This window comes from Delphinus delphis, chromosome 1 (assembly GCF_949987515.2).
Source record: "Delphinus delphis chromosome 1, mDelDel1.2, whole genome shotgun sequence".
NCBI lineage: Eukaryota > Metazoa > Chordata > Mammalia > Artiodactyla > Delphinidae > Delphinus > Delphinus delphis.
The window spans coordinates 86,665,534-86,689,552 of record NC_082683.1 but is presented as its reverse complement, the minus strand read 5'-3'; the positions used below and the strand labels follow the sequence as shown (position 1 = coordinate 86,689,552).

Here is a 24,019-nt window from a genome sequence, read left to right as displayed (position 1 = left end):
AATGCCAAATATATGTGGGATACAATAACAGACAATAACTTAGGTTAATTAAAGGATGCTACTAAATTAGAAAGTGCCAATTGTAGAAGGTTTATTATGAATGTAATGATCTTAAAGCAATGGGAAATAATTAGCATTTATTAGCCACAATAGGAAAGGTTAGCTTGCTATGAATTTTTAGCCACAATAAGGAAAGGTTAGCTTGCTATGAATTTTTATAGGGTTATGATCTTATTTTTGGATTGATTTGAGCATTGACTATAAGCTAATTTAATGAAAATTTTGGAATAATAAAATTGTCCTTATTAACTGAGCTACATATTAATTGATGAATGTTCTTGAACATGCTTGTACTGGATTAACCATTAAAATTTACACAGAATAAATCTGGATGTAAAGTTATAGACATGTAATATTTAAGTAATTCCAATACTTTATTACTGTGATTAGATTTATCAGGCTATCCACAAGGGTCATAGTTATAAGGAGCATGGCTTTGCTTTAACTGTATTTTTTCCCAAAATTTTAGGTCGTGTGTGTGGTAAATAATTTCAAAGGAAGACAACCAGAAAATGAGCATATACACACAGATAATCTGGCACAGATGCCAATGATCAGCATTCCTCGAGTAGAAAGTCCTTTGGAAAAGGTAACATCTGTACAGGTGATTCATAATTTAAATTCTAAATGTGATTGTTAGAGCAAATGAATAATTACTCTTGAGAGTTCCTACACAGTCATTTTTGATTTACTAAAACAAGCTCAGAGTCTCATGTGGTATTTAGCAAGAATTTAGTCACTGAATACAGCATCTTAGAAAAATGCATATCACGTGGAAAATATTTCTTCAAATCCCTCACGCTAAATGCTGAGTCTGTACATGGGATGCGTTCTGTAAGTTGCCATAGCTTCAAGATAGGAATGTTATACAGTGGTCCCACACATGGGCAAAATAATCAGATAGTTTTACTTGAGAATATAAGCAGTTTTTCATAGCATATATTCCATTTCTTCCATGTCTCACTTATATGAGAAACTGCTTAGTGTAACAACTGGCACACAATCAGGACTCGGTAAATATTTGTTGAACCTCAGTGTATAAAGTTCTGGCAGCAGGGAATCACCAGTCATGCTCTCCTGCTCAGGGGGGGAACTGGGGGTCAGCTTGGGCTGAAGGGAGCCTGACTAGGTAGCACTTTGAATGGCAGGTCAAGGCCTCATTGGGCATAGCAATGAACAGAGAAGCAGGTAGATAACAATAACTTTTCTTGAGACTTTAAATGACTGCTCAGAGGGTTACTAATGGCTTCTCCTCAGCCCTGTCCACGTCCAGATTTTGATCAATATCTTAAATGAAGAGTTCAGTTACATGCTAATTGGCGGTTTAGATGGTCTGAGTCTGTGAGGGATAATTAATACATTGGATGAAAGAATAAAAATTCTTGGAAGAGTACAACAAAGATACAACTAACAATTAACTAGAAATAAAGGAAGTGTTTTGTATTTGGACTTTTTAAAAAAGTTCCTGTAGGGTAGGGTATGTCTAGGTTAAGTGCACAAATGAAAAAGGCTCAGAGAGTATAGAAGTCTACCATTCAACTTGGGTCAACAGCATGATATGTCTTCCAGAAGTTAATACGGTTTTAAGTCCCACTTAGGGAAAATGATATCCTGAATGAGGGGTTCAACGGTTTGCTTTGCTCAGACCAACTTGGTGTACTGTGTACTGCCCTTGGCAACATGGTTTAAAGGTGAATATTGATAAAATAGAAAAGTTGACAATAAATATTTGTTAAGTGAGCAAATAGATGTGTCTAAGATGGTGAGTGGACTCAAAATCATGGATTATAAGAGACTGGAAGGAACAAAAATGGTTAGTTTATAGGAAGAGAAAACTCAAGAAAGAAGCAATATCTTCCCATATATATCTGAAGTACTGCTGTATGGCAGAGGGATGCGATTTGTTCTGTGGGGCCTCAGAGATCACAATTAGGATGAAAGAAATGAAAGTGTAGAAAGATAAATAATGTCTGGTAAGTAGTAACAACTTTCTGAAAGTGGAATTCCCACCTTAAAAGCAATGAAATTTCTTTTTACTATAGGGATTCAAGAATAGCTAAATAATCACTTATCCATGATACTGTGGAAGCAATTCAAGCATTTAGATGAGGATAGAGACACTAGATGATGATGATGATGATGATGTTGATGATGGTAATAAAATAGCAATGGGCATTTAGTGATCATTCAGAATGTGTCAAATACTATGCTGATTGCTTCCACAAAAACACTTCTGTGCTCTACAAGTAGAATTTTGTTCTTTACAACAATTTTTAAAGCTGAGTATTATTAGTGGCAAAGACTGCTAATAGTTGACCAGTATTCCTTCTCCCCTTCTTCCTTTTAGTTACTGAAATTTCCCACTCCAATTTTAGCTACACTCACAGCTGCCCAGCTGTAGTCTTTTTCCCAGCTTCCCTTGCAGTTAGGTGTGACCATGCAACCAAGTTTAGACCAATACAATGTGAGCAGAAGGGTAGGTGCAACAACATCTGGGTCATCTCTTTGAAAACTCTTGTCCTGGACATTCTGTACTCCTTCTCGCCAAATGGAAAAGGTAAATGACTGGAATAGTCTTTAAGTTTTAAAGACGACCTCCTCTCCTTGACAGCGTAGGTTCTGGATGAGCTCATGGAGCAGTCCACATACATACCCTAGATGGTTCTGAAAAACAAATAAATTTCTTTTCTCTTTGAGTCATTGGATTGTTTTCATCTTTTTTCTACAGTGGTTTAGTTGATACCCTCTTATAATAAATTTCCTCATTATACAGTTAAGAAAACTGAACTTCCAAGTAGTTAAGCAGTTTGCAAATGTCCATATCACTGATAAACAGCAAAGAAAAATTATACAACATAGTAATCCAAGACACATGCCTATGTGATAAAATATATAAGTGAATAATACATATAAAATTCAATCTTGTTTAATTTTAAATTAAATATAGAAAACAGTAGAATTTAGGAAGAGATCTTAAACATACTTTGAAGAAAATGGTTAGGGTAAAAAATAGAGTCTTTATTTTATATAGCTCTCAATATATTAACTTGAACAAAAATCACAGTCTTCTGCTTTTTAACATATTTATTTGCATAACGGTTCTTTAGTGGTCTACTAGCATTGCCAGATATTCTTATATACCATTACATCATTATGTATATTAAGTTATTAAAATATTTCTGTTCTTGATTTTATGCAAATTCATTTTTATTTATAGTGACTTTTAAGATGTTAGATGGTAAAAGCAAAAATATTCTATTAGAATCCATAGATTGCAAGAGATCCGTGTTTATTAACTTCTTTCTTTCATTAATATTTTTGTTTATGACAAATTCATGTGCCTTGTCTTCACTCCAGTAGTTAGGCAATAAAGATGATTGGAATCTAATTTGATTCTCCCCTTCACACACCTAGCACATTTACGCTCACCCCGCTGAGCTCCAACTTCCCTCTCCGCTCTCTCCATCCCTGTCTGCAAGGCAGAACGCTGTCTGCGCAGTTTGTGGTCTGCTGCCCTCACTCACATAGACCGCAGGAAGAGCATGGGTCTCAGGAGTTTCCACCAGGAGCTCTGCGGGTGAGAGGACATGTATTTGAGCTCATCAGCCAGAAAGGGAAGAAGACCATCACTTCAGGGAAGCCCACAGTAGCTTTCTCTTCTTTCTGTGATAAGGAATGTTTGGAGTAAATATATTGCTTTTCATCATAGTTCACAGTGGGAAACAAGTGAATGCAAATCGCTCCCCAGTAAGTTGATCTTAATAACCGATAGTTGGAGAATGACATTAAATCCTTAAAGCTGGCCCTCTGAGGAGAGAAAGGAGGCCCAGTGTTAAAGTGTGGTCCACAGGCATGGCCTAATGTTTTAGCATTATTATGCCAAACTATCATTTTCTGGTTGTCGGTTTTACATGGAGAAGGCAAAGGGTTTCTTTTAGAAGTTATGTACTTATATAACCTCATGTTCAAAGTACATGTTTGATAGATGGTACACTACAGAGTAATTACAGCATGCAAATGTTCTTGCTTATAAAATGCCAGCAATTTACCCCTTAATTATAGGGAGTTTGTCATATAGTTAATTACCACAGTTTGAGGAAAAGTCATGATTTTTCTGAAGGCTAAATAAATCTGAACATTCATTACATTTGGTTTTATGAAAAGAATTAATCATCTGTGGAAAGTAGCCCATCATATCTCAATGCCCACTTATTTAAGTTACCAGTAACTTTATTACAGCCATTTGTAATATCAAATCATGGAAGATCTAAATGTATATCTGTCGTGAATTATTAAATCAGTTGTGATACATTCCTACAATGGGATCCAGTACATTATAGTGTGGTACTTCTGCTTACAGTTTCTAGAGGTAGACTAGCTGGCAGTTACGGACAGTTTTGATCTTGGGCAGCTTACCTAAATGCTCTGTGACTCAGTTTTCTCCTTCAAAGAATGATTCATAGAATGTTAGTCGTAAGAGTTCAATAAGATAATAGTCAAGCATTTTAGGGCAGTGTCTGGCACCTCTGAAGCCCTTAATCATTACGAATTATAATTATTATTACTATTCCACAGTTAAAATGGATGAGGTAAATCAAGATGTGGAAAGTTTTCTAGTATGTTGTAAAATTTTTGTAAGTTGATATGTATAAAATGTGTCTGTGTATGATGAAGCCAGTTGTGCAAAACACCACACAAGATATTTCTCTCTAGTAGGAAAGAAAAGAGCATATAGATGAGAGAGAGAAGGGGGCAGGGTACCCACAGACACCAGTCTGAGAGCAACTGACATAGTGGGCCTGATTCTCTCCTGTCTCTGTCTTCCTCCCTTTCCTCCCCTCCCTCCCTCCCTCCCTCCCTTCCTTCCTTCCTTTCTTCCTTTTCTCTCTCATTTTCTCTTTATCTTCCTGTAATGAGGCTATATTTATGAAAAATTGTGTAACTAAAATAATTACAGTGTTTTAAAATTATTCAGTTTTCTTCAGCTGCTCTCTGAGGAGGTCTTGGTTATGCTTCCTTGTATTGACTGTTGATATGTTCTGATTGAGCAAAGTCCCTTGGAAAAATTTCCCTGGAATAATTTAAATTCCTGTGTCCCTTCCTTATGACTCCCACAAACCTTTTGAGAGTGTTTGGTTTATTTTTCTCTGCCAAATTGGTTGTAGCTCGCATGCCTTTATGCATCACGCCCAGGGTCCAGCTGTCCTTGGCACACCTGCAGTCATCTCCATTTCATATCTGTCCTGGGGCCCTGACACGAGCTGTGTGTAGGTGCCTCTCATTTGCAGGAGCCACAAAATCCCACCGACCGAAGGCCTCAGGGAGCCAAGTCACACCACTCCTCCCCTTCAAACTTATCCTTTTCTGGCTCCTGCCTTCAAGGGCCCATGCATCCCAAACAGAATCTTCAGGGGTGCTGGCTTCAGGAGGTCTCCAAAAACACAAAGACACCATTATTTACTCTCGGGAGGCCAAAAACCAAAAGTCTGCCTCTCCTTCTAGGAAATGAAGATGGAAACATTTACATATTCATTAGCTTTACTCTCCTATATTAGCAAGAGCAAAGTAGGAGTTAATATCTTAATAGCTGTGTCACAGAGAGAAAACAAGATAGAGTAAAATTATAGGCATTTCTACTAGATATGGTATAAATAGTTCCAGTTTGATGGATGTCACCAAAGGACAATTGAAATTTTTCTTTGCCAGTAAAGAAGTTCAATGTTGCAGAAGTGGCTAAAATCCTATACGATCCCAGTAATACCTCCAAAATTTCAAAGAGTGAGGACAAGAGATAAGAATGACCTTTAAGGGAATGAGAAGACTTATTTAGAGCACAATTCAGCACCTTGGACCAACACCATGTTGAAGCAGGGTTAGCAGATAGGCAAGTACACACCAAAAGAAAGCCTTCAGGCAAGAAGCTTTCCTCTGATCAGGCTTCTCATTAATATGGGCACGTGCCAGATGAAAGAACCCTTTCCTGAACTGAATGGGTACCATAAAATGGGTAAAAAAATAAATAAGCTGCCTCCAAGGACTATGCCATCTTCCTGTAGTAGAGTTTAAGCTGAACAGAATAGCAGTCCTGATATTTCAGCAGCCATAGCAATAGTTTCATTATAGCTTCTATATAGTTTCATATAGAAATAAAGTGACCTTCCTGGAAATGTCCATGGCCTCAGCTTCTTCTCCCACTCCTGTCAGGCTGGTAAATCATCAAAATGATATTATAAAACTACGTTCTCCTGCTCTTCAGCTTAAGATCTAGGTGAAGGATTCCCTGACTATTCAAGAAAACAGTTCAGGGGTCTTTGAATCTTCTCCCACTCAGTTTAGGAAGATAAACTGAGCTAAATCTATTCTGATTCAAGTATAAATAATCAAGACAATTACTTAAATCCTTTAAAACGATTTCTTGACACAGAAGAGAGACATATTTTAAGAGATAGAATACGTTTTTGAGGGAAAAAAAGATTACAAGATAATTAAATTCATTGTAGATAATATCTGCTTTCTACTGTCAAGGAAATTAAAGAAAATATGTGAAATGAGAGGTGAAAGATAGCTGGAACAATTAGGAAACTAATGTAAGAGAAGAATGTCATGGCAAGATTAAAACCAATACTAGAAACCATAAAGAACAAAATCCACAATGGAGAAAGTGAAATCAGTTATGTTAAGGACAAGTTTCAGAATTCGTAGTACAAGAACAAGAGAATAAAATTGATCTGAGTAAAAATAATAGATATGAAGGATATACCACAGAAACGTAACATGTGAATCACTGTAGATGCTAAAGAAGAGGACAAATGAAGCTATAGCAATATTCAGAGAAATACTATAAGTAAACTTTCCTTCCAAATAAATATCTGAATCTTTAGGCTCCAAGGGTTAACAGGATACAAGGGAAAATTAAAATATATACCAGAATTTAGATATTTCTCAGTGAAATTTTCAAATTTCAATACTGAAGAAAGAATTCTATAAATATTGTGGTAGATGGTATTGTTGTTCCCAATTATTAACTACCCTCTTCTATACGCAGAGTATCCTTCCTGCTCCAGTTATTTTGGACTTGATCAATAACATGTGAGTGAACCTGATAGATAAGCCATCAACCAGAAACTTGTAGAGCCATCATGAGCTTCTGCCCACCCTGTTGCTCTTGAGCCTTCTTCCAGGAGAAGGCTGTGTTCCAGATACGGGCTGTTCTGACAGCCTGAGTCCCAGAATGGGAAGTCATGGGAAGCAGACCAACACCCAACCTGTAGCTTGGGGCAGATCCGTAGAACCTGACCACCAACATGTAGTATGAGGAGGTATATACACACATTTGTTGTTGGAAGCCAACTGAGCTTTTGAGGTTAAAATAGAGTGTGCCTACTGAAAACTAATACACACAAAACTAATATACCACCCAAGACTAACAGCATGTTAGCCTCAGACTTCTCCCTCTATAGGATTAGATGCCAGAATAAAATGGAGTAATGTCTTCCGAGTTTCCATGAAGAAGGTGGTGACATACGAATTCTATTCCCACCCAAAAGGTCATTTAAGTGTTAAGATAATCATAAAGCACCACGTGCGTAAGAATTCAGGAACTATATTACTCATGAAAGAAGATACTTGCTCGTACCAGAAGATATTTACCAGTTAACTGAGCAAAACACCAATATCTAGAGCTCTCAAATTGAAAAGTCATATTATGAATGAGTTGGCAGGAAAAATGGAAACCATTTAAATATAGACTTAATTAGAATTGACTGTGGTAAATGCAGTGACAGAAACAGGGCAAAATTATAAAATTCATTTAGAGAGAAGATTTATAACAAAATAAATTAATACAGCAATGACAAAATGAGACAAATCTTAGATAATGCTAATAAAATTGTCAAAGTATGATAATTTGTAGATTTTATAAAGGAGGGACTCAATATTACTGCTTCATTCTTGCATTACTGACTAGAAAAATTTAGGTTCAAGCATTTTTTAAAATAAAATTTATCAAGAGTAGTTTAAACAGTTTAAAAAAGCCAATGACGAAGTGTAAGATGTAAACTACACACTTGCCAATGGGTTAATGTTTGTAATATATAAAACATCCTAATTGAAAACTGGGTAAAGTTCATGAATAAGCACATCATTAGAGATCAAATGCTAATGAAAAAGAAGTATATGGAAAAGTACTCTCTGTCATGTTTGATGAAAATTTGTGAAGGGTCTTGTATGCAACACTGGGAAGTTGGTTCTTACCCTGTAAGCAAAGGGGAGCCGTGAAGGAGTGTAAGGAAGGAAGTGGCGTGTTCAGAATGGAGAATAAATTGAAGGAGAGCAACACTGCAGCAAAACAAAATCAAACAAAAACCAATCTGAGAGGCTGTTGTAAAAATCCAGATAAATGATAAAGATTACATGGACTAGACCTCAATACAGCCATGTTATGCCATATTGACTGACCAGGCATCATTTGGCAAAGTCTCTCTTGGTCGGGTGCTGATTCTGATCAGAGGAGTTGTATTACTCCATTCAGGCTGCTATAACAAAATACGATAGACTGGTGGCTTATAAATAACAGAAATTTATTTCTCACCATCCTGGAGGCTAGGATGTCTAAGATTAAGGCACTGGCAGATTCAGTCTCTGGTGAGGGCTCACTTCCTGGTTCATAGATGGCCATCTTCTCCTTGTGTCTTCACATGGCAGCAGGGGTGAGGGAGTTCTCAAGGGTCTTTATAAGAGTACTTATCCCATTCATAAAAGACTCTGCCCTTATGAGCTAATCACCTCCCAAAAGCCCCATTTCCTGATATCATGTTGGGGATTAGGTTTCAACATATGAATTTGGGGGCACACTAGCATTCGGTCTATATGCAGGGGTTATCTAACCATACCAGTACTTTACAGTGAAAAAGGGCTAACTGCTGACCAGGGTGTCACTAAGAAAACTATCCCTCCACCCTACCCACCTCAAGAAACCTGCTGACCTTTCATCTATGGAGTTTTCCTGTCCTCTCTTCAGACATTTCTCTTGGCCATAACTAACAGAAAAGGAGCACCTTGACTTCCTTCCTTCCAGGGATCCTCCTGGGTCAAGCTGCATTCATCCCAGAAACAAAACACTAAGTGCTTTTGTTTTTTCCCTCTTGCCCTCTGCTTGTTCTCTCTCTAAGGCAGAATGCTGCTGTTCAGATTTGCATAGGTAAGCACATACACATGATGTGTGCTTATGCATTATCAATTTTAACTGGTACCAAACAGCAAATCTAAAGAAAGGGACACTCACTATCTAGCAAGGGAACAAAAATATTTAAAAATAAATGTAAGGATAGATGGGATTTGATAGAAAATGGAATATTTCCAATAAATCTGAGAGGAGTTGATAATCTACATAGTTTTATTAAGGCAAATAGAACAGGCCACTGTAGCCACTTATGGCTGGCTCATTGGAGATCACTTTGAGAACTCACTTAGTGGATAGGGCCAGGTATAGGCAATGCTTTTTGAGAAAAAATATTTTTTTTCCATCTAAGCCTAAGCATTTTTTCTTAGGTTTATGTGACCTAATCATTTAAACCAAAGGTAATTCCCTCTTGCCAACAACAAGAAAAGGAAGGTAATGCTAGGAATAATTTACAAGATTACAGCTTTGTACATCGGGTCAGGGACTTTTCACTAACCTGTACTACTCAAGAACCTTCGTTGTATGAAAGCACTTCCTGATTAACAGAAGCATCACCTGAGTGAAAGTGGTAACCAGTGATGGCAGTTCGAAAAATCTAGAAATGGCATAAGGAGTGTGTACTAATACAGATAGAAATTACCATGTTTTGTTTAATTCCCATGGCAACTGCGAAGGAAAACTATATGGATAGGAAAATTCTAAGGGAATTCACGGTGACCCAGGAAAGCCCACGCATTAACATTTACATTGGCTGTTTTGCAGATTATAAAATCACAGAAATCAAGATGAAGCCTGAGCTGAAATTTAGGCAGAGTGGGGGTGGGGTGGAGGTTGGAGAGACAAGCTTCTGCAGCTGGCAGTCCTGAGTCTGAAGCTTGGTTTGTCTACATTAGAACTAGGTGGGGTTAGACAAATTATTCCTCTTCTCCTTTTCCAAAAAGATTGATATAATAATGTTTTCCTTATGGAGTGATTATTGGGATTAACAGATCCCAAATGAACTTCTTGGCACATGGTAGGTGCTTAACACAAGTTAGTTCCCTCCTGAAACAATAATGATTCCCTTAATAGAATTTTCATTCTATTGCAGGATAGGATACCCTTATAGATATATTTCACGGATTTAAAAATTTATACAGGTCATCTATGTCATACATAGCACATGTGGCAGAAAATCTTATAGTATAAAATGTTGCATACATTAGTGTCATAGCAACAGCAAAACAATCCTGTGGTTTCTTGCCAAGACAAATATGATTATACGTTACGGTGCTCTCTGTGATAAATTCTTTTGAGGTTTCAAAATGTTGTGCTTGAATAACAATGGCAATCTATTTAAGATTCAGTTACTTTTCTATAATGCAAATCTTTGTTTAACAGAGCTGCTGAACTGTAATGTAAATGTTACATAGGACCTGTCAAAACAACTGTATTAGTGATCAGATATTGGAATAGTTAGTGGAACAAAATATCTTTATATTTTAGGCCTTTTTTCTCAATCTAAGCTTTGAGCACTTATGAAAAATATTTGAAGTGAATCAGTGTTTACATGCCGTACTCTGTTCTCATTTGTTAAATTTAATATTGCTTAAAAAAGGCAATTGAAAACGGAGGCTTAAAAATTCCAACCAGGCATCAACGTTTTAGGTTAGAAAAATTAGCATATACTGATATTACTTTGCCATATGTCATTTTTCCTATTTGTACTTACAATATATTCATTATTTATTTCTCCACACTATTTATAAATCATAATATACTATACAAAGAATAAAAGCCAGATTTTTTTGTTCAGTCGTATCTAGCAGGCCTTTTATAAAAGCGTCTTTTCAGTACATTACTTTTGATTATAAACAAGCTCTCTCATCTCATTTTATGAATAAATATAGAGTTGATGACTGCATTTTTAAATTATATGATTCGTGCAGTCATTAGTTAAGGACAGAATAAGACAATGACGGATTAAAAAAATCATTCTCAGTGCACACATCGTTAGTTACACATGGAAAACTTCTTCCACCCATTCATCCCCCTCTTCTCTCAGATTGGTTCCCTTTTGGTAGACTGTCCTAGAGACGCTTTTGAAGCTATGGCAGCCTTCAAAATCAGTCCAGAGCACAATGACACTATGAACATTTTTGGTAGAGAAAATACAGTTTTATTTGACTAAAACTAGGAAAATAAACAATGACCCTATTCCCAGTCTTATGAAACAACCACATTTAGTTTTCGTTGTTTGTCGTTTCTGTTAAAGGAGCAACAAGTAACTTATGTACATTATTTAAAATTTGAAAATCTGGGTAAGCAAAACAGTAATGAATAGGAAATATCCATATCGTACCACAGTAATCACTGGACATATTTTCTTAAAATAGCCTTCGAGACCCCATGAGTATGTGTCTGAGTTTGTGTGTGGTACAGGACCTCCCTGGATGCTCCCTTCTGTAGCCAGCTTTTGCCCATGTAACAGTATATCATGAGTATGCTCACAGCTCAATGAATATATCATCATATCAAGCATAACTGTAAAAGCTAATCTTCAGTGAGAACCTAATATGTGTCCAGAATTATGCAAAGAACATCACACATAAAATGCCATTTTAGTTTTTACAGAAATCATTTGAGTGTAGCTTGTTATTCCGATTTTACAGAGGAGACTTAAAGAGGTTAAGTAATTTGCCCAAGGTCACATAACCTGCATTCTGAAATTGGAATACAGAACTGTTTTTTCCATTTTTTATTTATATTCCATGTTTATCACTGCAGAGCCCCAGATCATAATCACTGTGCTGTACACATAGAATTACATTGAAAAGCTTTAATCCATATAAATTAATCATTACCTTTGTTAAGCAGAGGATTGCTTCCACTTCCAATTTCCCACAATTATAAACAATACTAGGGTAAACATCTCTAAAATAGACATATTTGTAAGTTCAATTAATAACTTATTTAAGATACATTTATAGAAGTGGAAATGCTGGAAAAAAAGAGGATGAGTACTCTTAAGGTTTTTGGTTTGATTCACATCAAACCAAGAATGGAGAATATTGTTCTTAAAAATCTTCACCAATCTTATAGGTCAAAAATAAATGAAGTACCTCATTTTAATTTGCATCTTTTGAATACCTTCCCATACATTTATTTTGTATTTCCCTTTTTGTGACTGAAACAAATATTGAAACAATAGTTCAATAACTGACAAATCAAATTCTAGTCATCACTTGGCCCTTAGACTTAATTCATAGAGTGGCTTAATGGTACTCCTTTTTTTAATTGGGGTTTATTAAAGGCATAATTTACATCCTATAAAATTCCCTTTTTAGCATATAGTTTTATGAGTTTTGACAAATGCCTAGCATCATGTAATCATAACCACAATCAAGTTATAGAACATTTCTATCACCCTAAAATGGTAGCCAACCCCTCCTTTAGCCCCCAACCCCTGGCAACCACTATCTTTTTTCTGTTCCTATAGTTTTACCTTTTCCAGGATGTCATACAAATGGATTCATATAGTATGTAGCCTTTTGAGTCTTCTTTCACCTTGCATAATGCATTTGAAATTCATTCATGTTGTTACCTGTTTTCTTTTTTTCCTTTTTTATTGCTGAGTGGTATTCTGTTGTATAGGATGTACCACCATTTTTTAAAATCCATTTACCAATTGAAGGATATTTGGGCTGTTTCCAGTTTTTCCCAATTATGAATAAAGCTGATATAAAAATTCATGCACAGGTTTTTGTGAAAATGTATATTTTTCAATCTCTTGGATAAATACCTAGGACTGGGATTGTTGGTTTGTATGGTAAATATATTCAATATGTTTACCTTTACAAAATTTTTCTGAAGTATCTGTGTCATGCCTAATGGCCCTTATGGGTTTGAATGGTTCTGAAATTACTCTTGATGTAGCTCATCCAGATTTTTATTGACTGGTACCTTTTTCTGAAAATAGGCAAGTTTTAAATAAAGAGTTCTAATCAGCTCCTGGTTATACAAGAACTTATCATGCACTTGATTCATTACCCACATCCTCTGATTCTTCTCTGTCAAGTAGCATTGGGCTGCTTATTTAGCAAATATAATGTGTTTTAAAAAGTTAAAGAGAAATTAAATAAGAAGCCATTAGTTAGATTAAAATACTAGTGTAAAAGAAGGCATGGGTACAATTTATGGGTGAGTTACATTTTTTACCATCATTTGTTATGTATAGTAAAATTTTATTTGTTACTAGGTTTGTAATATATGAAACATGTAACAAATATCAAATAAGCAGCACTATGGTACCTTTCCCAGGACTCATGCGTTTACAGTCTCATGAGTCTGTACTTTTATAGATTTTATAAATAATTTTATAAGCAAATTCAGAACAGGGTGATGATAGCTATGCTAGAGGAGCACATAAACGGGGACCCATCCAAACTTAGCGATGCTTACAACATCCTCTAAGTAGAGATCTGAAGGACTGGTGGCCATGGGAGAAGGAGAGAAAAATATTCCAGATAGAGGAACCAGCTTGCACCAAGGTTTTATTTGGCAAGTGAGGTAAGAGCACTGGGGCAAGAGACTTGAGGATGCCATTAAAGAGAGTTCAAATGGGGTCCAGAATGAATGTAATAGAAATAGAATTGAAAAGAAGCAAGATGAGCTGGAGCAGATGCACAATTATTGGTTGGGAAATTTCTAAAATGGCCAAAGAAACTTTGTAGTATGAGGGAGGTAGGCCAGGAGGTACATTGAGTTGATGGTTGAGAACATAGTTGTGAATATGGGCTAAATGTATGTTAGACAGGTCATTAGAGTTAGGGAAGTTAAGAAACTTTAGATAGAGTCCAGGGATACCCACATCCACTAAGGACCATAAACACATTAGTATTAATAGACTTACATGGAGTTTCATGTCGGTGCATTGGGAAACACTGAGTTACAGTGAAACCCAAGAGTTTATTACACATCTTCTCAATACCTTATGCCTCATGAAGTTCTAAGCAAGGGAAATAATGTGCAGCTGTTCCCAGAAGTATTTAAACACAGAGATTTTTTTTTTTTTTTTTGGAGAACCATTCAGGATTACTGTTTTTTTAGGCAATGCTCTTTTTACCAGATACATAATATTTTAAGAATTGATTATATATACCTGGCAGTGCTCACATTGCTAACTAATCACTTTTCTGTACCTTTTGGCAGTGGTTCTCAAACTGGTGTAAAAGGAAATTCCTGCGAAGAAACAAAACTCTGAACTAATATAAAACTCTGAATTGAAACAGAACCACTATAAAAAAAAGAAATAGTTCCCCAAAAGTCATCTTTCCTGAGAGAACTCTTGCTCTATCACATTTATCTTTTATGTCTTCACATCCCCAACTTTTTAAAACAAGAAATTGCTTAGATGAACTTTACAATGTTTCGTAGTCTCAAGTTTGAAGTTCTCTAATAATTTCTTCTAATATGGACCTAACATCATTTCTCTTTTCTAAAATACTCACCAAGTTCACAACCTACCAGGAGGAAAACAATGTGACAAAGTAGAGTCTAAGAGCACACACTTCATATGCTACTGCTTTTCTTCCTTCTCTCTTCTCCTACCCATTTTGCCTTCATCAAGAGACACAGTGAAGGAAGGAAGGAAGCAAATGCAAAATAAAGATAGCCAATATTTGGGAGTATGACATCCATCCACCTTCCCCTGATAAAATGTAGGTTGTGTCTGTAATAATTGTTGATTATTATAGGACCATGATTCCTTATCCTAAATCATTAGTGCTAGGTGTTTTTCAGGATTAAAATATTTTATATTTTAGGGAAAAGTACTGTGTATTCTGTTACACAAGCAGGATCTTGGGCATCACTTTGTAATCAAAGATGGATATTTCCACAGCATAACAGAGTACAAATTGCCTCACAGCTATTCAGGTTTGTTTTTTACTACCAAATGAATTTGCACCAATTTTACCAGAAACATTTGGGTTTTAAAGTTTGTTTGGATATTAGAATTGTAGACTATAACATTGTGAAATTCCAACCAATTATAAAAATCTTCTTGACTTCATTCTCTCTCTTTTTCTTTCTTTTCTTTTACTTTTTTATCTTGTTTCTCTGGCTTTTACAGACAACTATCGATATAATGATATGTTTGAGTAGAGACAAGGACCTTTGTTCATATCATCTCATTTAATCTTAATAAAAATCTATTCGAATAGGTATTATTATTTCCATTTCACAAATGAGAAAGCTAAGTCTCTGAAAGGTTAAATTGCTTGTGAAAATTTCAGTTGGTACGGAGCCCACCTTCAAACACTTGGCATTCACACTACCTGACTGCAGAGTCCACTGTGCCACCAAGCTTCCTTACCAATAGAGCTGAGTACACAAATCATTGAGTTAGCCATCATATGCACAGATCCCATTTTATGCTTAAGTTTAGCATAAAAGCTGATTGCTGATAACCTCCTGTTAAAAAACAAAAGCTGTTTATAATCATCCAGAAAGAAGGAAACTGGAACAACATTTAACCTCAGCATTTGGTCCAGCAATATAACAGCGTAGAACTTTAAATAGACTAGCACTTTATCCAAGTAAGTCAGTCAGTATTTAAACAAACACTGAAATAATATATAAAACACATTTTGTAGGTGTCCCAAATCCAACCTATTGAGAGTGGTCAAGAAGAAAATTCACAGGGAAGGTCCTTTAAAGGCTGTCTTGCAAGGCTCTTCAGCTGGATAATGGGAATCAGCCACTGTGAACACCTTCAATTAAGGCAATAAACGTATGTGCGCTAGAGCGCACTGGTGTTGGAATTGGTTGCAAAGCTAAGCCAAATACAGAAACCGTGTCCTTTTGTGCAGGTTTCCATTACAACGAAAAGGGATCTAGATACTAGATTGTTTGGGTTGTTATTGTTACTTTTATTCAATATAAAATTTTGTATATATTTATTCAAATATATTTTGTTTTTTCACTGATTTTTTTCACTCATTAATGGGAAATTAGTGTTCTTCAATGAAATAGCCCTTAATAGTAGTGACTATTTTTTGTTTTCTTACCTGAGGTACTCATTTTGCATCTCTGTTTTCTCAAAGAGAAATGGCGGGTGGCAGATCTTGTCAGGTGGCAAGTCATCACCAAATTTTCATGTCATAAGTAAATGACAATTTTGTTTTAAGTAACTTTTTAAAATTCCAAAGCATAATTTATACAACTGGGGGTATAGAATAAATAGGAAAACAGAAATTTTCACATAGAACTTAAGGCTTCAAAAATTGATATGCTAGAGACTTAGAGTTTATCAAATTTAAGAATCCAAAACTACTTTTCAGAAACAAGCGCTTGTTTTTCCATGGGACCTCTGCACTCAAGGACTGGATTCAGTATTTTGCTCACTGATTTGCTGTGGACTTGAATGAACACTTTCTAATGGATGTAGCATATTCTAATCTTCAACTCTTTGGACACAAGCTTTGTTATCTCCACTCTAATCTTCTGTATGTATAATTGCACTGATGATTTATATGACCACTTTCTTCTTGTGACTCTGAATTAAGCTTCTATGCATGAGTTTTTGGTTTGCCTGCTGAGTGTTTGCACTATCATCTACTAATAAGATTTAGTATTGCATATTAAGAATTCAGCTGGATTAAAAGGGGAAAATCCTTGTCACCTAGTTTGCCTCATAGGGAGTCCATTCCTCAAGACAGGTGATCTGAAAATATTAAGTGCAATTCTGTTTTTTTAAATATTACTGAGAAAAATGCTGATGAAGTGAGCAATGTCATAACTTCCTGCATAGGAATTATACCATTTGAATATTTCAAATCATGCATTTACGTGCATGTAATTGTTATAATATAGAATCATAGAGTCTTATAGATGGTAAGGACTTTAAGTAATTAGTTTGCCCTTTCTCTAGATTCTTTCAGGGAAAAACTTCTCCTGTGCTAGACGAGAATTCATCTTATTTCTTAAAGCATACTGAGATATAAGGTCCATCCCTTTCAGTCTGTGGTGTGGGTTTATTTGCTCTTAGTGAAATTAATAAACAGATGGCCCCTGTGCTCTCTGTATACTCCTTTAATGTACTTGGAAACTGTTATTAAATTTCCCCTTTATTTTCTCTTCCTTTTGCATAGTCACTTTGTTATTTATTTTCCTCTGTTTACCTAATGACAATCTTTAAATGATTAGCCCCAAGTAGAACCCTTCTGATTCCAGTCAAATAGGAAAAATCAACTCAGAGATTAGAGCTTAATTGTGATGTGAAAGTGAAAGGGTACTAATTGGAAAAAGCAGGCATTTCCCCAGAGCCCTGGGATCTAAAAGTGGAGTCAGTCTGGAAACAAACTGTTTACCCTTGAAGTTTAACCTGGTAATGACTTAGCATAAAGAAAGGGGTAATATCCTTCAGAATTTATGGGCAGTGAAAGGAAGATCTAGTGGTCACCAAAACGTGCTTTTATTTTATTTATTTTTATTTTTTTGCGGTACGCGGGCCTCTCACTGTTGTGGCCTATCCCGTTGCGGAGCACAGGCTCCGGACGCGCAGGCTCAGCGGCCATGGCTGACGGGCGCAGCCGCTCCGCGGCATGTGGCATCTTCCCAGACCGGGTCACGAACCCGTGTCCCCTGCATCGGCAGGCAGACTCTCAACCACTGCGCCACCAGGGAAGCCACAAAACGTGCTTTTAAATGGCAAGACTGAATCTAGGATTTCCTGGTTCTCAATAGCACACTTACAGTTATCCATTCAATGTCTCATTTCTAAGGTGACCTCGTGTCCCTATTTGGGACAGCCCCAGTTTAAGCCTGTCATTCCTATGTATGGTTAGCATCCCTTTTCTACCCCACTATGTCCAGGTTTAGATGATAATTTATATGCTCTCCCTGCAGTCAGTCATTGCACATTCTTTGTCACTCTCTCCAGCTTGTACCTATCCCTTGGTTTTTCTTACTCTGCTTGTGTTCTCCCTTGCACTGATTATCAGTGATTTGTTTCTGATACTTTCTTTGCTTTATTAAGGTCTTTTAACATTTCAGTTCTATCTTCCAAAGTGATGGCTGTCCCCTTCACTTTGGATCATCTTCAGCAAATTTAATGAGCCTTGTGGACACTTTATTATTTAGGTTAAGGGAACACTGATACCTAGGCCAGTGGCCTTTGGAACAGCATCCATTTTCTCTCCCTTGTTTTTTTTTTGGTGTGTGTGTGTTTTTTTTTTTTTTGCGGTACGCGGGCCTCTCACTGTTGTGGCCTCTCCCGTTGCGGAGCACAGGCTCCTGACGTGCAGGCTCAGCAGCCATGGCTCACGGGCCTAGCCGCTCCGCGGAATGTGGGATCTTCCCAGACCGGGGCACGAACCCGTGTCCCCTGCATCGGCAGGTGGACTCTCAACCACTGCGCCACCAGGGAAGCCTTCTCCTTTGTTTTAATCTCCTTTCCTTTCTTTTTACTGTCATGTCTTCACCCTTTCCCTACCCTCCATTTGCCACTGACCGATTAATCTTCAATTTATATCTTAGCATCTTTCCAGAAATTACTATGTGCTAGGTCCTGTCCAGAGGAGTGCACTCCTGTCAGTTTTGTACTGAAACACTGTATATCAAATTGTTCGCAGATTTCAAGTCCCCATGGGGCCACTGGAAATAAAACTATGATGTACTGTTTCCACAGTTCTTATGGCTTTTACTCAATCATAGTGCATTATATAACTCTGACAAACATTTTTTGTCCTAAAGTCATGCTTGTGCTTTTGGAAGGAAAACTCAAGAAAACTTAGAGATGAACTGTTGAATTTGCCAACATTTTCATCATGCATTTTTTTAAATGGGAAATTAAAGTACCCAAGGTCTTGTCAAGCAGTTAGTAAAAGGGTCCACATGCTCTGCTCACTACTGATTCTTACTGATATTGTTTTTCTCTAGGCTTAAGTGGGTCACACCTAGAAAATAATGCCTTAAGCTGTGGTTAGTAATATGCTTCTAGTGTTTAATATGCCTCAATTCAGTGAAAATGAATTTTAACTTATTCACATACATTCAGAAAATGTTTTAGCTATTTAAAACACCTTACCTTGAAAAGAGCTACACATACATGGAAGAAATCTCATGGTGTGCATTCATTATGTGAAATTCTATTTATGATGTCTTTGACTTATAAAGAGTCCAAGCTACTATGAAAAACATTCCAAACAGGTAATTTGATGGTAAAACCCTTCCATAATGCTGCTGTTAGTGGTTGGGGCTGTCACTTAAGTTAGCTCTTGACATGACCTATATGTGGCATGATTAATTATGTCATGTCGATTTTCCACTGCAGTATTTCAGCAGCCATGGTATGGCCTGTTGCATGTCTGAAACCATTTAAATATTAGCCATTCCGCAGGGTTCCTTTGTACACAATTCAGTTGCTTAAACAAACAACAACAAAAAAAAATTTAAAACCTCCTTAAAGAATTTTCTGGTTGAGGTAAACAACAGAGATTGCAGTCTGTAGTCTGGATTCATGCATCAAAAATGAAATGTTTAAAGGAGATCTTTGTCAACTAGCAAATGCCATTTCAGTCTGAACATTTCACCACTCCTTCTATGCCATCTGTCTCACAGGGAGCAATTAGTCTGAAACTTCAACATGCAGCATTAAAATTCCATTAACACTGAACAGAATATTAACATGCCTGGCATTGCCATTTTTATCTCTCCAAATTTCAGTGTTAATTTTGAATAAGGCAGGTATAACATTTTACTCTATTTGGTTAATTAATAATATTGAATAAAATATATAATTAGCAGCCAAATTTATGTAATAATATGTACAACTCATTTAAATAATGCTGTATGCTTTTGCAGTTTAAACATACCTGGGCTACAGCTTTATATGAGGCTAATGATTATTTGTAAAAGCACTGAATCTTTTACAAAGCCAGTTTTCCCAGGGCTCTGACTTTGTAATTCTTTTCTTTTTGCAGAACCACATCACTGCCTTCGCAGAAGTCACATGATATTGAAGCAGATGGTCTTTCACTGCATTGGACATCGTCCCTTTTCACCATCCATTCATAACACCCAAAGTGTGTTTGATGACAAAAACGTTTATCAAGTTGTCTAATCATTTTTATAATTTAAAAATCAGTGTCAACTTATCTGTTTCCCCCACTAGACTGTGAGCTCCTCAAGGGCAGGACTGTGTCTTTCTTCTCTGTCTCCCCAGCACCTATGACAAAGCCTCACACAGAGTAGGTTCAATAAAAAATGATGACCAATGAACAAAAATTAATTCTGAAATAAAACATTCACTTCAGTTTCTCACAGAATCACTGAGACCATGTGAAAAGAAACCTCTACGCGAGTCGTATTTGTGTAAGAAGTCCCTCTATTTTGAGCTAGTCAAGCTTTTTAATTTTTCATGTATCTTCTATTCGGCAGCACACCATGTTTCATTTGAAGTGGACTTTGAAAGTCATGGGGGTTTTTATTTCATTATTCAGCATGACTTATTTCCATTCTAACAGATTTCAGTGTGTGAAATTACTTTACTTTTAGAAAGTATGTTCTGTACTAAAATAATGTTTGCACATAATATTATGCTATATTTCACTTAAAATACCATTCATACTATAAATTCTAAGACTGGTGCTTCTGCTTTTGAAGGGGAAAATGCCAATTTTTACTGTAATAAGTAATGTATCATAATTAAAAATTATTTATTTGGATTTTTGTTCCTGACAGTTGTGGTTTAATTGTTGACTTGTAGTTTTTGAATTCAGGCAGTGTTTAGGAGAGTCAAAGTGACTAAATCCTTAGCAATGATACCTATTTATTGAGCATTTTTCCACTGATAATGGTCTCAAGAGTGGTCTAAGGCTCCATTCTTTTACTAGTCAAGTTTCCAGATAATTTAAATGGCAAAGAACCACACCCTGACAGCTCAGTTTAAATTATATAAAAGTAAGAAATGTAGTTAATGTATTTTACTTTGCGTATGTGTAGTACGTTATAGTTTACAAAGTACATTTTCATTTATTAGTTCATTTAATCTTCACAGTAACCCTGGGTAAACATTAAGAGATTGGCTTTAGTGTTACAGATGAGAAAAATAAAGACAATGCAGGTTAAGTAATGTGCCCAATTCCACACAACTAGTAAGAGGCAGTTAAAGTTTAAATTTAGATTTTCTGACCCTAGTATTCTTTTTAAATATGCCACAGCTGCCATATCATTTTGGACACATCGAGGCCTTTCAGAGGTCAACGGAGTCTGGGCAACTATCTACACTTCAAAAAATGAAGACATGCCAAAATAAAGTTATAAAGTTATGCTGTATTTTAAACATTTGTGTTTTAAGAAGAACGAACACTTTTCAAAGCACAACAATATACTAGCCAATTTATAATCCTATTTAAAAATAACGTCAAGAGTCTAGATGTGAGGTCTTTTGTAAAGTCAAAACCTAAATCAGATGTCTGTCCTGCAACCCTCACCCCCATGCCCTAACCCCACCCCTCAGGAGAGGCCCTGAGGGACTTCCCTTACACTGAGCATGTGGAATTAAGGATGAAAATCATAATATAAGGAAAACAAATTGGACTCTGAGAAAACCATTCAATGTACTGCTCAACAATAACTTTGTGATTTTCAAAGCTACGCAGAGTAGCTTTGTCTTATATGAGAAGTGGTTAATTGACTGAGAAGATTCTTCCCAACCTTGATAGAGCTAAAGGAAATAAACTTTTAATTTTCTCTGTGATTTTAACAGAAATCAGAAAATAAATATAACCAAAGACTTGTCCATTACTCCCAAATTAGATGTTACTTACTCTTTTTCATCACCGTGGGAGTTAAAGCACTTTTAGTAGGGCCAGAAAAACAAACAAACAAACAGAAAATTCACGTTTCTACCTTTCAGACTTCTCTAGAAAATTCAGTTCCGGTAGAAATTTAGAACACAAAAAAAGCTTGGAATGCCTTTGACCCTCATTAAAGACTTTTTAGGCAATAACAGTGATGGGGAATTCACTTACTGGCAATGAAAGTGGAGGGAATGATCATAATATCTTAGGAGGCAGGATTACAAGTAAGACTTAAAGAGATCTGTTCTCTTGGTTCTAGCATCAGTCTTCAAGGAATCAATTAGTCACATTTTTCTTGTTGGAAGCCTTAGCTATATATTATATATAAATGTATCTCTGTACCTGGTTAAACCTGGTCTGAATGCAGGAGTTATAAATTCCTCAGAAATCCACATTTAAACCAGGATCAGAGTAAGGGCATCTGTAATATTTAAATGTCATGGACCCAAGATTGTGCAGTGAATGATCCTGCCATGAAGGAAATTCAGAAGGATAAAAAGGATACACATGCATAAGGCAAAAAGTCAGCAAAGAGCCCTTAACCATGATGCTGTTACTGAGAATAATGATAAAACTCATTTAAGAAAATATTCATTTGTAAATATGTACATAGGTAGTCTAGTGAAAGCAGGCAAACACATGTTTTTCTGATAAAAACATCTTTTTATTCTAGTTACTTGGGGCCCAGGTCAGTATAAATTGGTCAGCCTGAAAATTTCAGTAGTCTTTGTTTGCATGGCAGAAATTCTGCACATGTTTTATCTGATTCCTAAGATTATCTAAAAGGATCTTTTATGTTAAAAGAGAGGTGAACCTTCTTTGACAGACTTTGTCTATTCCACTTCTAACTGGGCCTCTCTTTTCTCAGGATCTATCCTAGCCAAATATCTCAGTTCCATTTACCATACAGTTTCCTTTGTGAAAGAGCAGTAGGGGAGGAAATAATTCTCTGCTGTGTATTGTATTTTTCAAATAAAATTTAAAAACTAAATTAAAAAAACTAAGTTTGATTTTTTTTCCCCAGGTATTAATTCTTTCTTGGGGGTAGAGGAATAAAGAATGCTGGCTATCCTGATGGAAGTCAGATTGCCAGAGCGACTGGAGAATGTTTGGAAGGGGATCACAGTGGTTCAGATTGGACCAGTTCTTTGGGCAGCTAAAAGACCCTCTGCATCCCATGGGCCATCCTGGGATCTCACCAACTTCCTTATTTACAAATCACAACCCCCTGGAGACAATATGGGATACTGAGCAGGTACACAATCTACTACATAATCTGCCTCCTATGTATGAGCAAGATGCTAAAGACTAGTTGTAAATGACCTTGTGATGCCGAAAGCTCAGCTTCTCTGTACACAGTTGCTGAATCAAATCTTGGAGACAGAGTTTTGGGTGAAGTAGAAAAGAGTAGCTTTATTACTTTGCCAGGCAAAGGGGACACAGTGGGCTCCTGCCTCGAAAAATTATGTGCCCCCCCTTGGAGAAGATAGAAGTTTTGTTTGTTTGTTTTGTTTTATTTTGCGGTACGCGGGCCCCTCACTGTTGTGGCCTCTCCCGTTGTGGAGCACAGGTTCCGGCCGCGCAGGCTCAGCGGCCATGGCTCACGAGCCCAGCTGCTCCGCGGCATGTGGGATCTTCCTGGACCAGGGCACGAACCCGTGTCCCCTGCATCGGCAGGCGGACTCTCAACCACTGTGCTACCAGGGAAGCCCAGTGAGAAGTTTTATAGTAATTGTTCAAAAAGGGTGTGATCAGCTCATGGATATTCTTCTAATGGGTTCGTGGGTAGGTAAGTAGGAGTCAGCATCATCAACTTCAGGTCCAACTGGTCTGGGGTCTACATGCTTGTGTGCAGCATACCATCGTTAATCGTTAACTTCTCCCACCTGGAGGGGGTTTCAGTATCTGCAAAATAGTTCAAAGATATTGTTGT

At 36.7% G+C, this 24,019-nt stretch overlaps 1 protein-coding gene across 3 annotated transcripts in view; it reads left to right on the top strand.

Moving 5' to 3' along the window:
- Positions 1 to 23,058, top strand: part of PLPPR5 (phospholipid phosphatase related 5) — a 130,368-nt gene extending 107,310 nt beyond the window's left edge. For 2 of the 3 annotated variants that reach the window (XM_060006415.1, XM_060006413.1), the window contains 2 exons: positions 530 to 664; positions 20,206 to 23,058. In XM_060006415.1, the coding sequence (XP_059862398.1) occupies positions 530 to 664; positions 20,206 to 20,238 (168 nt within the window). In that variant the 3' untranslated portion in view covers positions 20,239 to 23,058. The remainder of the gene's footprint in view (positions 1 to 529; positions 665 to 20,205) is intronic. The other variant, XM_060006414.1, reaches the window with a different exon arrangement.
- Positions 23,059 to 24,019: the final 961 nt, after the last annotated feature.